This window comes from Microchirus variegatus, assembly GCF_963457635.1.
Source record: "Microchirus variegatus genome assembly, chromosome: 19".
Classification (NCBI taxonomy): domain Eukaryota; kingdom Metazoa; phylum Chordata; class Actinopteri; order Pleuronectiformes; family Soleidae; genus Microchirus; species Microchirus variegatus.
Genome location: NC_139820.1, coordinates 14,080,626 through 14,094,057, shown reverse-complemented (window position 1 = coordinate 14,094,057; position 13,432 = coordinate 14,080,626). Strand labels below are relative to the sequence as shown.

The window sequence follows — 13,432 nt, the reverse complement described above, 5'->3', positions numbered from 1 at the left end:
TAAGTGGCCATATGTACTGTAGTAATAATTACTATGTAAAGTAATGCTTATTTACAACTGTTATGCATTTCCTAAGGGATACACGTTTACACTTTAGAAACAGCATTCAGTAATGGTTGATTATGGTTAAATAAAAAAAGTTTATGAGGCACTTATTAAGGGTAAGGTCAGGTTACTAATGTTATTAATCAATACCTTGTACAAGTTAGGTAAGGGCTACCTGATGACATGCACAGCATGAGTAAATGATTAAGAAGTTTATAAATGCTTATCCAGGTAACATGCACACCATATAGTGAATGATTAGAAGAGGCATTAGTTAGCTGTTACTTAATGCTTATTCACTCCAAATAATGTGTTATTAATGCAGAGTAATGCATACCTAATAACTAATAACAATATTCTTTTTTATTAATACTTACATTTTATTAACTAACTTTGAGTAATAAACATTAACTGCTTATTAATGCATTAACTAATATGTTAACTAATGCTAAGTAATACATAATAATGATTGTTAATATATTATTAAACAGTTAATTAATACTTAATAATGTACTAACTAACATTAATTAAGGTACCCTTATTGTAAAGTGTTACCTAACAAGATACTTTCATGGTATTTTGACATACAAACGCTGGAACCTATCATCCCATTATCAAATTAATATACATAATAATATACATATATATATATATATAAAATCAATGAATATAATTTATCTTATATTAAAGGTCTTGAGAAAAAAGAAATGTGTGTGTGGCCTGGAGTAATTGTACAGGCTCTGCCTCTGCTTGCAAAATGCTCAATCAGAACAAGTCAAAGGTTGACATGTCCAACAGCAGTCTTTGCTGAGTAGAGAGTCAAACTAAACCAAGGCTATTCAACTTAAGGCCCGGGGGGCCAGAACCGGCCCTTCAAGCAATTTGGACCAGCCCGCGGCCCATTAATCCATAAATAATGTATTATTAAAAAGCCAATACTAGTGTCACGATCTACATTCCACATTCCATATTCTCTCTGTTTGTTGTTGTTTTCTGCTGCTCCGTGTTCTTTCTCTCACCCTGCAGGGGGCGTGGTTGACCTACTTCCTTGATGACACCAGTGATTGCCTCCACCTGCGCAACTCCTCCCCAGCTGCTCCTGCTCAGCGATCACGTGTGCTCTTAAGTCGGGGTTGTGCCTCTCTCTGGTGTCAGTTCCTCGTTTTCACTCAGCTGGTATAGTCGCTACTTACCTTGCTATCAGAAACATTGACTCTATGATTGTTACTTACCCTGAATTCCATCTTCAGGTCACCACGTCTCCTGCTCCCGAGAAAGACACGGAGTTCAGCTGAGTTTACCTGAATGTTGGCGGTTTTGTTACTTACCTTTTTTGCACAAAACTATCAGCCATTTCAATAAATAAGTGCTAAATAATTTATAATATTTTGTATCTATTTGTATCCGTTTACTGTACATACAACACAAAATAGTAGTTCAGGGGTTGACCGGCCCACCGGCTGGACAGCCTTCCAAAAAGCTGTCCCTCTGGAAATGTTAGTTGAATATCCCTGAACTAAACCCTACAAAGATCTTCCTCACTGTGACGTCACCTTAAGGAAGACACCATGGGGCGCTGTTCAGTTCAGTTGTTCAGTATAAGACAGCATTTTATTAGACAAATGATGACACACATCACTGTTGAAAGAACAGCAGTATACATTCAGATCAGGTCACCTATACAGTACAAAGATAAAAGAGAGTGGGAGATTTGTTGAATGACATCCAGTCACGTTGGCTCAGCAGTTTCTATAGCAACGGTTCCTCTTGTTGTGTCTAAGTTATTGATTTTCTCTTTGACATATTTGGTCAACTAGGACAGTAGTTTATTCTTCCCTAGACTGGTTGCTACAGAGAAAACAAGTTTTGGCCTCAATAACATAAAAAAAAAAAACAGAAAAGAGCAACAGCGTTGCATTTATAGCAGAAGTGTCTGGACTACACTGAGTGTAAGGTTGCCCTCACATTTCATATTCAGTGGACAAGCGGCACTGGATACACATGAGGTTATTAAGCAGCAAAATTGAGAAAAGTCGTTTACAAACATTTCTTCCCCACAGAGTGGATGAACATGAAACAAGGATGCTGCGGGTAAAAGACAGCTTCAACAACACAGAACCTTTGAACAAATGGACACAGACGTCACGTGCCATGTAAATTAACACCTACACATCACTTAATGTTTCTTTTCTTTTTTTCACAACATGACAATAACATCACATCTCATATATGACGAAAAAAGCCAAGGCAGGCCCACTCCAAGTCATTACGTCGCAGTTGCAACGGGATGCTGCTCAGTGCACTGTAGCTCATAGCAGCCTGACCCTGTGTAGAGGAATGAATTAATGAATAAATGAATTATGGTGTTCGTATCAATACATCCAATGATGCATGAGGAGACAGTGGCCCTGTCAAAGCCTCAGTCAAAAGCTCATGCTGCAAACTGAAAAAGACTTCATTCACTTTTTATATATAGATTTAACCATTGGAAAATAAATAACTTGTTTATCACTGTTTGTGGCTACAAATAAATGCAAGTATTGGTTCTGATGAGAGTAAAAATATAGAGGAAGCACAGCGAATCCGAGGATGTCAGCTGAGGAGAGTGTCCTCAAACCAACTCTGAATGTGGTTTTTGTGACTGGATCTGAGGATACATTAGGACGGACTGGGGGCACGACCTATACATGTGATCAGATCTCTCAGGAGAGATATTAATACCTGGCGTGAATGGGGTTACAATGGAGTGGGAATCAGTGCAATCCATTCGGTGTGAAGGGTGACATCCTGTCAAGACTGATATCTGCCTCGCAGTCCTCCAGGTCACACACCGAGTCAGTGGCATTGTCATTATTGTGAGAGAACTGTGAAATCCTGTCAAACGTCTCTTTGTGAGCGATACAATCAACCACGTTGGGGATCATGTTGACGTAGGCTTTCGCAATCTCCTTATGTATGAGAGTATCCTGATTATATGAAACCAGCTCGTTACTAATGTTAACAGTTTCCACAGGTGTGTTGGAGCAGAAGTAGCGACAGCCCAGGAGGCTGGCAAAGGCCTTCCTGAACTCTGCGTTGAAGGCATAAATAATGGGGTTCAGGGACGAGTTGGTCCAACCGAACCATACAAAGACATTGAAAGTGGTCTCGCTGACACATGGTAGACCTGCGTCCCGGTCTGTGGCCGGCCTGTCACAGAAGGGGACCATGCAGTTTAGGACAAAGAAGGGCAACCAGCAACAAACAAACACACCCATGATCACCGACAATGTTTTGAACACTTTGGTTTCCCTTTTAATCGACGTTTTCAGTGTGTTGTGGTGTTGGCACTCGAGTCTGTTGGTCCTGCAGCTTTGCGCATGCTCCGCAGCTCTCTCCAAGGACGCGATTCTTCGAATTTGTGTTTGTGCAATCCGGTATATTCGTGTGTAAGTCACAATCATAATCGCCACAGGGATGTAGAAACTGATCAGAGAGGATGATATGGCATACTCTCTGCTCAGGCTCGAGTCGCAGTTTTCCTCCATGTGCAGACTTGTGGAGAAGTTGTGCGCACCGGCCATGTCGTCAGTGGCTTTGTGCCAGTTTAACTGCACCGGTATGAAGGAAATGAGCACAGACAGCGTCCATGTGATGGTGATCATAACAAAGGCAACTCGCTGGGTCATTTTCCTCTCATAGCGGAAGGGGCTCGAGATGGCCCAGTATCTGTCCACGCTGATGATGCACAGGTTCAGGATGGAGGCGGTGGAGCACATAATGTCAAACGCGACCCACACGTTACAGAAAGTACCGAACGGCCAGTAGCCCGCCACCTCCGCCACAGCCTTCCACGGCATCACCAGCACGGCCACGAATAAATCCGACAGAGCCAAGGAGACGATAAAAATATTGGTGACTTTGGTCCGCAGGTGCCTAAAGCGCAGTACCGCGGAGCAAACCAGGATGTTCCCCAGCAGAGTCCAGAGGATGAGCAGGGACAAGAGGCAGCCTGTCACGGTGCGCAACACCACATCCTTACTGTCATCTCCCGTTGCCTTTGTTTCTGTGCTGTTCCACGTCATGTCTCCTTGAGGCGCCGGCACAGAGTCGGTGCTCTGCACCGATGACAGGTACTTGGCTGGATTATCCATGTGCCTCTTCATGTAAAACTGCAGTCCATGGCTCTGTGAGCGGGGACGGGCGCAGTCATCAGCCATTCACCACGGAATCTCCATTCATCCGCGCATTCATCCGCGAGATGTGAGCTCGTTAGAACTGAGCCGAGCCACGGACCAGGCGCGCTGAGGGGCTGAGACGCAGCGGGCAGTGGAGAGCGCATGATGCAAGCCTGGCCGTCCAGGCTCCTCTGTCCCTAGCTCCTCTGTTCACGGCTTCTCTGTTCACGGCTCTGCCTCTCTGAGTCTCAGCTCACACGGTCTGTGTGTGGGGGTGAGGAGGAGGGAGTCCCTGCAGCCTCACACCGAAACTGGGCGCGCGCTGTGAACAAAAGTATGTGGAGTATTTATCAGAAGCACAGCTGTAAGGCGGAGGCGCATGCGGAGCTGTCCATGGTACAGAAAATTGCAAATGAATCTATCTATCTATCTATCTATCTATCTATCTATCTATCTATCTATCTATCTATCTATCTATCTGTCTATCTGTCTGTCTGTCTGTCTGTCTATCTATCTATCTATCTATCTATCTATCTATCTATCTATCTATCTATCTATCTATCTATCTATCTATCTATCTATCTATCTATCTATCCACTCTGCGCGGGCCATATTCTCAGATCAATGCGCGTCATGCGTCGTATTCCCGTACAGTAGCGGAATTTCCGGCCTGTTGAACGTCAGGGATATTTTTAGACGTGTCTGGATGAACCTGTTAAATCCTTCCGACACTGCGCCAAAAAAATCCCCTGTCGCCAAAATTACCTGGAGTAACAAACAACAATCTGTGAATGTCGTGACACAACAGAGGTTACATTTTCCACACTGATGTTTCCACAGCGTCTTCATTAATCGTTGATATAAGAGGTTCCGACTAAAACATTGGTGCTGCATGAACGGTTACGCATTTAATTAGGTCACAAATTGTACTATTTATTTATTTCATTATTTATTTTATATAATTTTTGTTTATTTAATTATTGTAATTATTTTTTATTTTAATAATTTATTTGAACTGCGTCGTGATTGACAAAGACAATCACAAAGCTGTTATCCAAGCTGTAATCTCATAAAGCAAAGATGAAGTGTCCTGCCAAAACATGTATTCGTGGCGCCATCCTGTGGTGCGTAAGAACATTACAATTGCCCTTCAAACAGGGTTCCATAGTTGCGTTGGGATCATTGTGATATTTGCTAAAGCAGTACTTGGAGTGGGCTGGTACTGATCTGTATGCAGTACCGGCACATTTTAATTGTACTTTTTGGAATACTGGCACTTTTATTTGTGAAATTGTCACGAGATGCAGGTACTCTGTTTAGCATCTGTCCTATGTGTTCATTACATGGATGTATAATAACCCCATAACCCGGAAATAAACGCTGAAGTCAAAAACTTTTTTGGCATATGCGCTGGGTGGCGCTGGGTGAGCAGCTTCATAGGAAAGAACGGAAGCAAGATGGCGGTGCTCTATCCAGTTCATATAATACATCCATGGTTCATAACTATGGGCCAGAATAATTTTTTGAATAATGAGGTGACGTTCGCCGTTCTCGCGAGAGTCTAATCCTGGATTTCCACTGGACGCGGAACGGCCGCGGAACGGCAACGGCGCGGTCGCCGTTGCAAATCGCTTCCATTCTAATCAATGAGAGCATTTCCACCAGACGCGATGCGGCGCGTCTCAGCAGCGTCCCAGAAGCGGCTCGCCGCGCTGCATCGCTATTGATAGGAATCAGTTCTATTTTTTCCGTTGCCGCTGCTGAACCTCGTAAATTTCAATGAAGCAGATCGCACCAGACAGGAAAAGCGACACAGAATCAAAGTAAAACATTTCCGCCCCCCTTTCAAAATAAAACACAATACGCAGGTAATATCGCCTGTCACAACTTCACATCAACATTACGTCGTCACCGCTGCTGCCAGGTAAACAGTCAATTAATCAGAGCGTCTCGGAGAGTCATAATGTACGACGAGAGAATGATTGTTGAAGTGGAGAAACATAAAATCATTTATGACACCAGATCAACAGTTCTTCCACGTCGGAGAATGAAAAGAAGCTGTGTTGTTGTTGTTTCCTTTATACACACAGTCGTTCGCGAGATCCAGCGCCGCTGCCATAACGCGCCCGGTGGGGATTGCCGCCGAGGACGACGCAGAACCGCGCCGCCGTTCCGCGGCCGTTCCGCGTCCAGTGGAAATCCAGGGTTTGATTGCGACCGCAATTGACTACAATTGACGCAGAAGTGGTTAAGAGCGCCCTATTTAAATGAGGATTTTGCGCTAGTCAAGGGTTGGCAACATGGAGAACGAGCAGACTCAACGGAAGCGCGGAATTCAATTTGAAGCCACTGAACAGAAAGTACAGCTGACGTTCTGCTATAAGCAGATAACTGGGATCGAGGGATATGACGTCCTTGTTCCCCGGGTCCATAGGACATTTTTTATTATTATTATTTTAATCCTGTGTCGGTATGATGGACAGCTTCATCATTACCTGACTTATCAAACAAAGAAAACTATGGACTATGGATGTTTCCGTAAAAAAAAAGAAAAGAAGGTGCTGCGCTCTCCTCCTGACTCACCTGCAGCTCACTGACAGCTGCCAGGGGGCGCTCTGATTACACATAGGTCTACTCTCAATGGATGTGTGACTATTTTGTTACAAGTAAATGAATAAATAAAGCGGATCATCACAACAGCTTTTTAGTCCCAGTCCGTCCCTGGTTTCATCTGTGTTCATTCAGTCAGGCTGAGTTTCCATTACGCGTGCCAACAGCTTTTGATCTGACGTCAGAGGCGACGGGACAATCGATATAGATGATATATCTATAGCTGATTCAGATAGTTACATTAAATAGTGATTGTTGTGATTATTTATTGCATTTAAATGTACCTGGAACTGCGGAAACCTGCCTGTGAGGTTTTGGTGACGTTTGCACACTCTCCCGCCTGCGCTTCACAGTGCACCGAGAGTAGACCAGGTTAGAGCTGGACCCGTTAAAGGTGAAGTAAGTAGTTTATAGTGACATCTAGAGGAGAGGGTGAAATTTACAACAACAAACTGCTCCTCTGCTCACCCCCTCCCTTCCCTGAGCGCTACGGTATCCTCAGCCGGTCAAATGTCATCCTCGTTGTCTTTCTCCGTGTCAGCAGATGAGGTTCTTGTATTTATTCAGACAACGAGAGGGAGGGGGAGAGGACGAGGACGAGGACGAGGACGAGGGACAGCTCTTCGTGGCTGCAGTAGAGCTGTGAGAAGCCGGCGAGGGAGAGGGTGAGCTACCGCGGCCGTAGCAGACGAAGCGGAGAGAGTGGAGGCGGGACTTCCTCTACAAGTAAAGCGACGCTTGATTTGTTCTCTCAGGTTTGTCTATACAGGCTCAAGTATAAAGATGGCGTTACTACGAAAATGAAACAAAAACTATTATACAGCGAATAGACAATGCAGGAGCACATAATATGTATAAAAAAGTGGATTTTGGGTTATATAAACCCATAAATACTACACAGTGTCCCTTTAAGGTAAAGCGGGGTTCCCTGTTCTTCCGGTCTTAACCGGGGAACATAGGTACGACCCCTACTTGAACCACAAACTGCAGACCAAGGTAAGCCCATACCAGTACAAACACGCATTTCTCCTCTGGATATCTATATTTAATTTATTCAGATATACCAAATAAGAAATGAATGTGCGTCATCTGTGACCAGGTAGTTGAACATGCTCTGGAAAAGAGTAATTTCTTGATTTACAAAAAGTATTTTTGTTTATGGATTTCTCAGAGGATATGTGCGTAACCGCAGCCATGTGTGCGCACCGCTGTGCCAGTTAAGATCTGCCTTAACAAACGTGCTAATTATAGACGCAAAAATAAGCACCGCAATCAGTTTCAGGTTTGCCCATGCTAAAATAACATATTTACATTTTCTCCTCCCAGCACGCGCACAATTGCGTGTAAATGCCCCACATTGCATATTCATTAAGGCAAGAACGCTATGGGGGTTGTGAGTGTTATTTTGCCCGTCTGAGGGACGCACTCCTCGTTGCGCCCTGTTAGTAGATCAGCATAAACGCAAATTTATGCTGATCTAACGTTTGTGCACGTTTTTGCACGCGCAAAGCTTTAGTAAATCAGGCCCTAAGTGTTTGTTTCTAGTTTCTTGCGTTTTTATGTTTATTGTTAAACAAGAATAAAGAACATTATATGTTGGAAGTATTTAAAAAGTTTTACTAATGTTTAGTTATATTCAGTGACTTCTTGCCACATTTGTGTCCTGGAGGAACAGCATAATAACAGGACACCACATAAAATGGACTTCACGAACATCTTCTGGTATCTTTAATTTGTAATTTACTGAAGATTTCAATAATTCAATGTTAAATGGTTTAATAATACTGACAGACATACACACCTATGGATAGTGGGAGAACTGGTACTTGTTTTGTTGTTGTCCACTACAAAATCACCTTTTTTGAGAAGATAACATTTTTTATCTTCTCATAAAATATCTAATAAATAGACATATATATAATATAATACAATATCTACATCTGATGCCTATTCTATTTAAATTTCTGTATTAGTATTTTCATGTTATTATTTTTGTCTTAAAGTAGACATCCATCCATCATCTACCGCTTTATCCTCCACTAGAGGGTGCTGTGCCTATCTCAGCTGACATTGGGTGATTGGCGGGGTACACCCTGGATAGTTCGCCAGTCCATCGCAGGGCCATATATAGGGACAAACAACCATTCACTCACACTCTCACACCTACGGTCAGGTAAGAGTGACCAATTCACCTAATCCCCATATCACATGTTTTTGGACTGTGGATCCACTGGACACGTAAATCCTCTGAGGCTGGAAGTTTGTGTAGAACCCTGTGCTGCACTGTGCAACCAAGAATAGAACACTTTGCAGACAAAACAATGACACAGAAGTCCACATTGTGTGTTTTTGAGATAAAGTGAGTCATCTTTTTTCACACTTTGCCTAATCACAGGGCCTCCAGAGTCCCAAGTATTAAAATTATTCAAAAGTTGATTTTGCATAATATGTTTCATTTAACTTTATTAATTATTTTTTTCTTATTTTTATGCACTCATCTTCCCCTGACCTTTTATACTGTGCCCCCTGTCTCCTAGACTAAACAATTAAAAAAAATATTTCAGTGTCTGGATCACCACCAATTGTGTCCTTAGGCAATAAACTACATCCCCCGAAAATGTCATAAATATATAGTTATGATGCTCAAAGACAGACAAACAGCCAAGAGCATGACCTCTGTGCAACATTGCCATGCTGTATATGCATAGAAAACATTACCAGTAGATTAAAGCAACTGCTTTTTACATGTGAAACTTGATCATGTAATAATATCTGGATGTTTTTGAAGGGCTCAGTCTATTCAGCATAAAACCAGTGTCATGCAGTTTGATCAGTATTTGATAATGTAGGAAACAGCAGACACTTGTACAGCATAATGTATTATAATAGAATAATAATATTATTAGTATTATAACAGAATATACAGAATAATATGTTCAAAACACTGAGTGCTGTGTCACGATCCACATTTCATGGCTTCTGTTTTTATTGTTGTTTTGCCTGCTGCTCCCTGTTATTCTCTCCCTGTGTTCACCCTGCAGGGGGCGTGGTTGACCCAGTTTCCTAATGACGCCAGAGATGACTTCCACTTGCGCAGTTCCTGCCTAGCTGCGCCTGATCAGCGATCATCCGGGCATATAAAGCGGGACTTCGCGTCTCTCTGGTGTCAGTTCCACGTTTTCGCTTAGCTGGTAAATGCTTCTCTACTAGAATTCCTGACGTTTCCAGTACTCACCTCAATCTCCGTATTCAGGTCTCCACGTCTCCTGCCGAGAGAAGAACACAGAGTCCCCGCGGATTTCCTACCACTCCTGGAATCGCCTACTCCTGTTCTTCTCCACCGAATTCGTCTCTTCCACCACGACGACGCGGCTTCGCCTCTCCTCAACCTTCGTGGATCATCAAACCCTCCTCGCTGTACACCTCGAGTGAGTCCGTTCCTTGGGAACGTGAAAAACGAACTGTGTTTGCCACGAAGGAGTCGCTGAGGATCTGGCCTGCTGCTATCTTTACTCTTCCTTATACTGTCACATTCTACACCCTCCCTAGCGCGTGTATTTGTGTGTATATATATATATATATATATATATATATTTATGTTTTTCGTTTTTAATAAATATTATTATTATTTTATTATATATACTCACCTGTGTCCTGCTCTGCATTCGGGTCCAACTCCCTAAGTTCTAGATTTTCCCTTTTAAAGGGAAAACATAACATGCTGCCTGTTATTATGGACAAGACTGGTAAAATAATCTGCATGGATAACTATAGAACTCTATACGGCCTCTGCCATCTTCTTGTCCACAGTGGTGGAAAGAGTGTCAGGACTGATGTGTGACAGAAGGAGAGCAGTGGTGGTGGTGGAGAATCACTGAAACAGGAGACACACATATCCAGAGGTTAGAGCATGAATAAAGATAACTGACTGATAAGTATAATGTAGTCAGCTGTAATACCACAGTAAAGGCAAAGATCTGTCATTGGACTGGAGAATCTCAGGCTTAAATGCAGGAAGGGTGATTGAGTGATTGCTTCCAGGTGTAGCCACACAAGAGAGCAAAAGATAAACACAGGAAAAATCTTGATCAAGTCTGTGATAATGACAGTAAATCCTCCATGTGCTCCGTCAATGTTAAATATGTAGAGCTTTTTGCACACCTATGGTAAATGATCTGTATCTATGAAGCACATTTCTAGTCTTGATGACTACTCAAAACTGCTTTACACTACAGTTCTGCCATTCACTCACACATTCATACAGGGCATCTATGTGAAGCATATCTATCACACACTGCAGGCACAGCCATCTGGAGCAATGTAAGTTTAAGTATCTTGCCCAAGGACACATCGGCATGAAATGGAGTTGGGAATCGAACTGGCTGAGTTTAAAGAAGACTTTCTCTGCCAATGATCCACCATTAGCCATCGCCAATGTGCCATGTACCTATGTACAGAAAAGCAGTTTGAAGAAGCTTGTGGTGGCTTACAGTGATTCAGTGAGACTGCAGGTTCCCAGGTGGCAGAGTTCAAGTCAACTTTTCATGTCCCCTGGCGTCTCGTGTGAAGAGCACTTTTGAGAAATGTGATGTACAGAGTCTGAAAACGGCATCATCTAAGCTTTAACTTTAAAAGCTTTAGCTTTTACTCTTTATTTTTTGTAATTGTGTATTGAATGTTTGGGTAACATCTACTGCACAGGACCCTCTTGGGGTGCTTCAATAAAGACCGTATTGAATTAGACTGTGTTAATGATATGAACCAGTGAAATGATGAGGAGGTTGAACAAGTAGTTTTGTTAATTTAGAGTCTAATTTGGGAATCTAATGTGTTAAAAGTGGGAAACATTGACAAAGAGCTGACGTAAGGGATCTGAAATGTCTTGAATAGGAAAAAGAAGAATTATTCTTTATTTTCATTATGCAAAAGATGGATAGATACATACTTACAAATAATTTTATATGAGCACCATTTCATTGGTATTTTGCACAATCATATCACAGTTTCAGGGTGATTTGGATCAGCGTGGCAGTATTTACAGAGAGCATTGCCGTTTTCACCTTAAAAATACAAGGATTTTGCCACTTACATACAGAGAAAATAGCACCAGGTTGAGAACTTGCTGGACTGATGATTGTACAGTACAACTACACAGTGCATCTGTGATGTCACAGACTGGGTTAACTGTTTGTGTGCATACATATAATCTCTGGTCAGCATGTCGTCATTATCACTCATTGTACAATTATCATTGTAATAAAGTTGTAATTATTAACATACAATGTGCCCTTAATTGTAACTATGTTTTCATGTTTCCAGTGCCTTTTAACATGCATGATTTCAACATTTGATGGCTCTATAAGGAATGAAAACAGGTTTTGGAAGTAGTCGTATTTATCACTTAAGTTTAGTTAGTAACATAGGAAAATCATGAAACAGGAGGAAAATGATGAAACATGCAGTTGCTACTTCTGAGAACTTTAGTCCATATAATGCTGATATAATGGTGTGTTCAGACTAAATAAGCTTTATTTTACTATGGCTGATATTTGTTTACAAACAAGGATTTAATAATACACAATATTATCACATTATGATGAAAAGCACTAAAAATCATTTTAATGAGGTGAATTTCTATTGAAAGGATTACAGTGAATGGGGAAAATTATTTGCGTTCATGTTCACGACTTGAAAATGCTGTTTCACTCGCCAACAACATTCCGTTCGATTCATTTCAGTGGTAGCCAGTCATTCCAGAAGCTCTTGATTTAGAATTATCTTTTCTAAAACAGAATTTTGGAATATTTAAATGAAAACAAATGTCGATCTGTAACATTCAAACTATTGCCAAAGGCGTTCACACAATGCTGATCGTTTTTCATGTTTTTCTGTGGAGACATACGGTCAGTGGTGCATTTTCATGACAGAGCAGTTTTACACAAAAATCACGATTTTATGCTCTCTGGAACATCGTCATGCATTGAAAATGAATGCTTTGACATACCCTGGCCTGAACAGCTGCCTGACTATGTGTTTGTGTGTTCAATAACAGCTTCTGCTGTTTCCTTCACTATGCAGCTCCTGTTAAGGTTCCTGGATGCAATCTTATGCAGCTCCTGTTAAGGTATATGTGTATCACTACATTCTCTCACTCTATGTGTGTGTGTTCATATGTGAGAGTCGAGAAGGTCATACACAACAGGGTCTTAGAGACACAATTGAATAGAGGTTCCACACTAGAGCTGTATTATTATTATTTTTTTACTGTAAAGACTTCCCTAAAAATGTATACTATCTGAGATTTTTTTTTAATTCAAAATGTATGGAAAAGTCATTTCAGTAAGTAAGCACATTTTCACAATTATCTCAATCATTTTGTGAATCGCAATATTTTGGAAGGTGAATTGTGACATTAAATTCCACATATTATCCCATGCCTAATAACAGACATGTATATTCAGAACATGCCTAGTATTTTCTACAGTTTCACTGACTTCTCTTCAAAATCATTTTGCTCTTTCTATCAAGTAAATATAGTCTTTGATAGCATCGCACATTTTTGGCCAATGTTGAAACAATTTCACCACATGTACAGTGTGTGTGTCTGTTTATTAAGACTT

General features: G+C 41.5%; 1 protein-coding gene across 1 annotated transcript; it reads right to left on the bottom strand.

The window, feature by feature from the left end:
• Positions 1–2,798: 2,798 nt before the first annotated feature.
• On the bottom strand, positions 2,799–4,221 carry drd5a (dopamine receptor D5a; the record flags this gene model as incomplete). The annotated part of the gene is made up of 1 exon (XM_083906335.1): positions 2,799–4,221. Exon 1 carries the CDS (start codon positions 4,188–4,190, stop codon positions 2,799–2,801), a length of 1,392 nt encoding a protein of 463 aa, XP_083762461.1. The 5' UTR covers positions 4,191–4,221.
• Between the last annotated feature and the right edge of the window lie 9,211 nt (positions 4,222–13,432).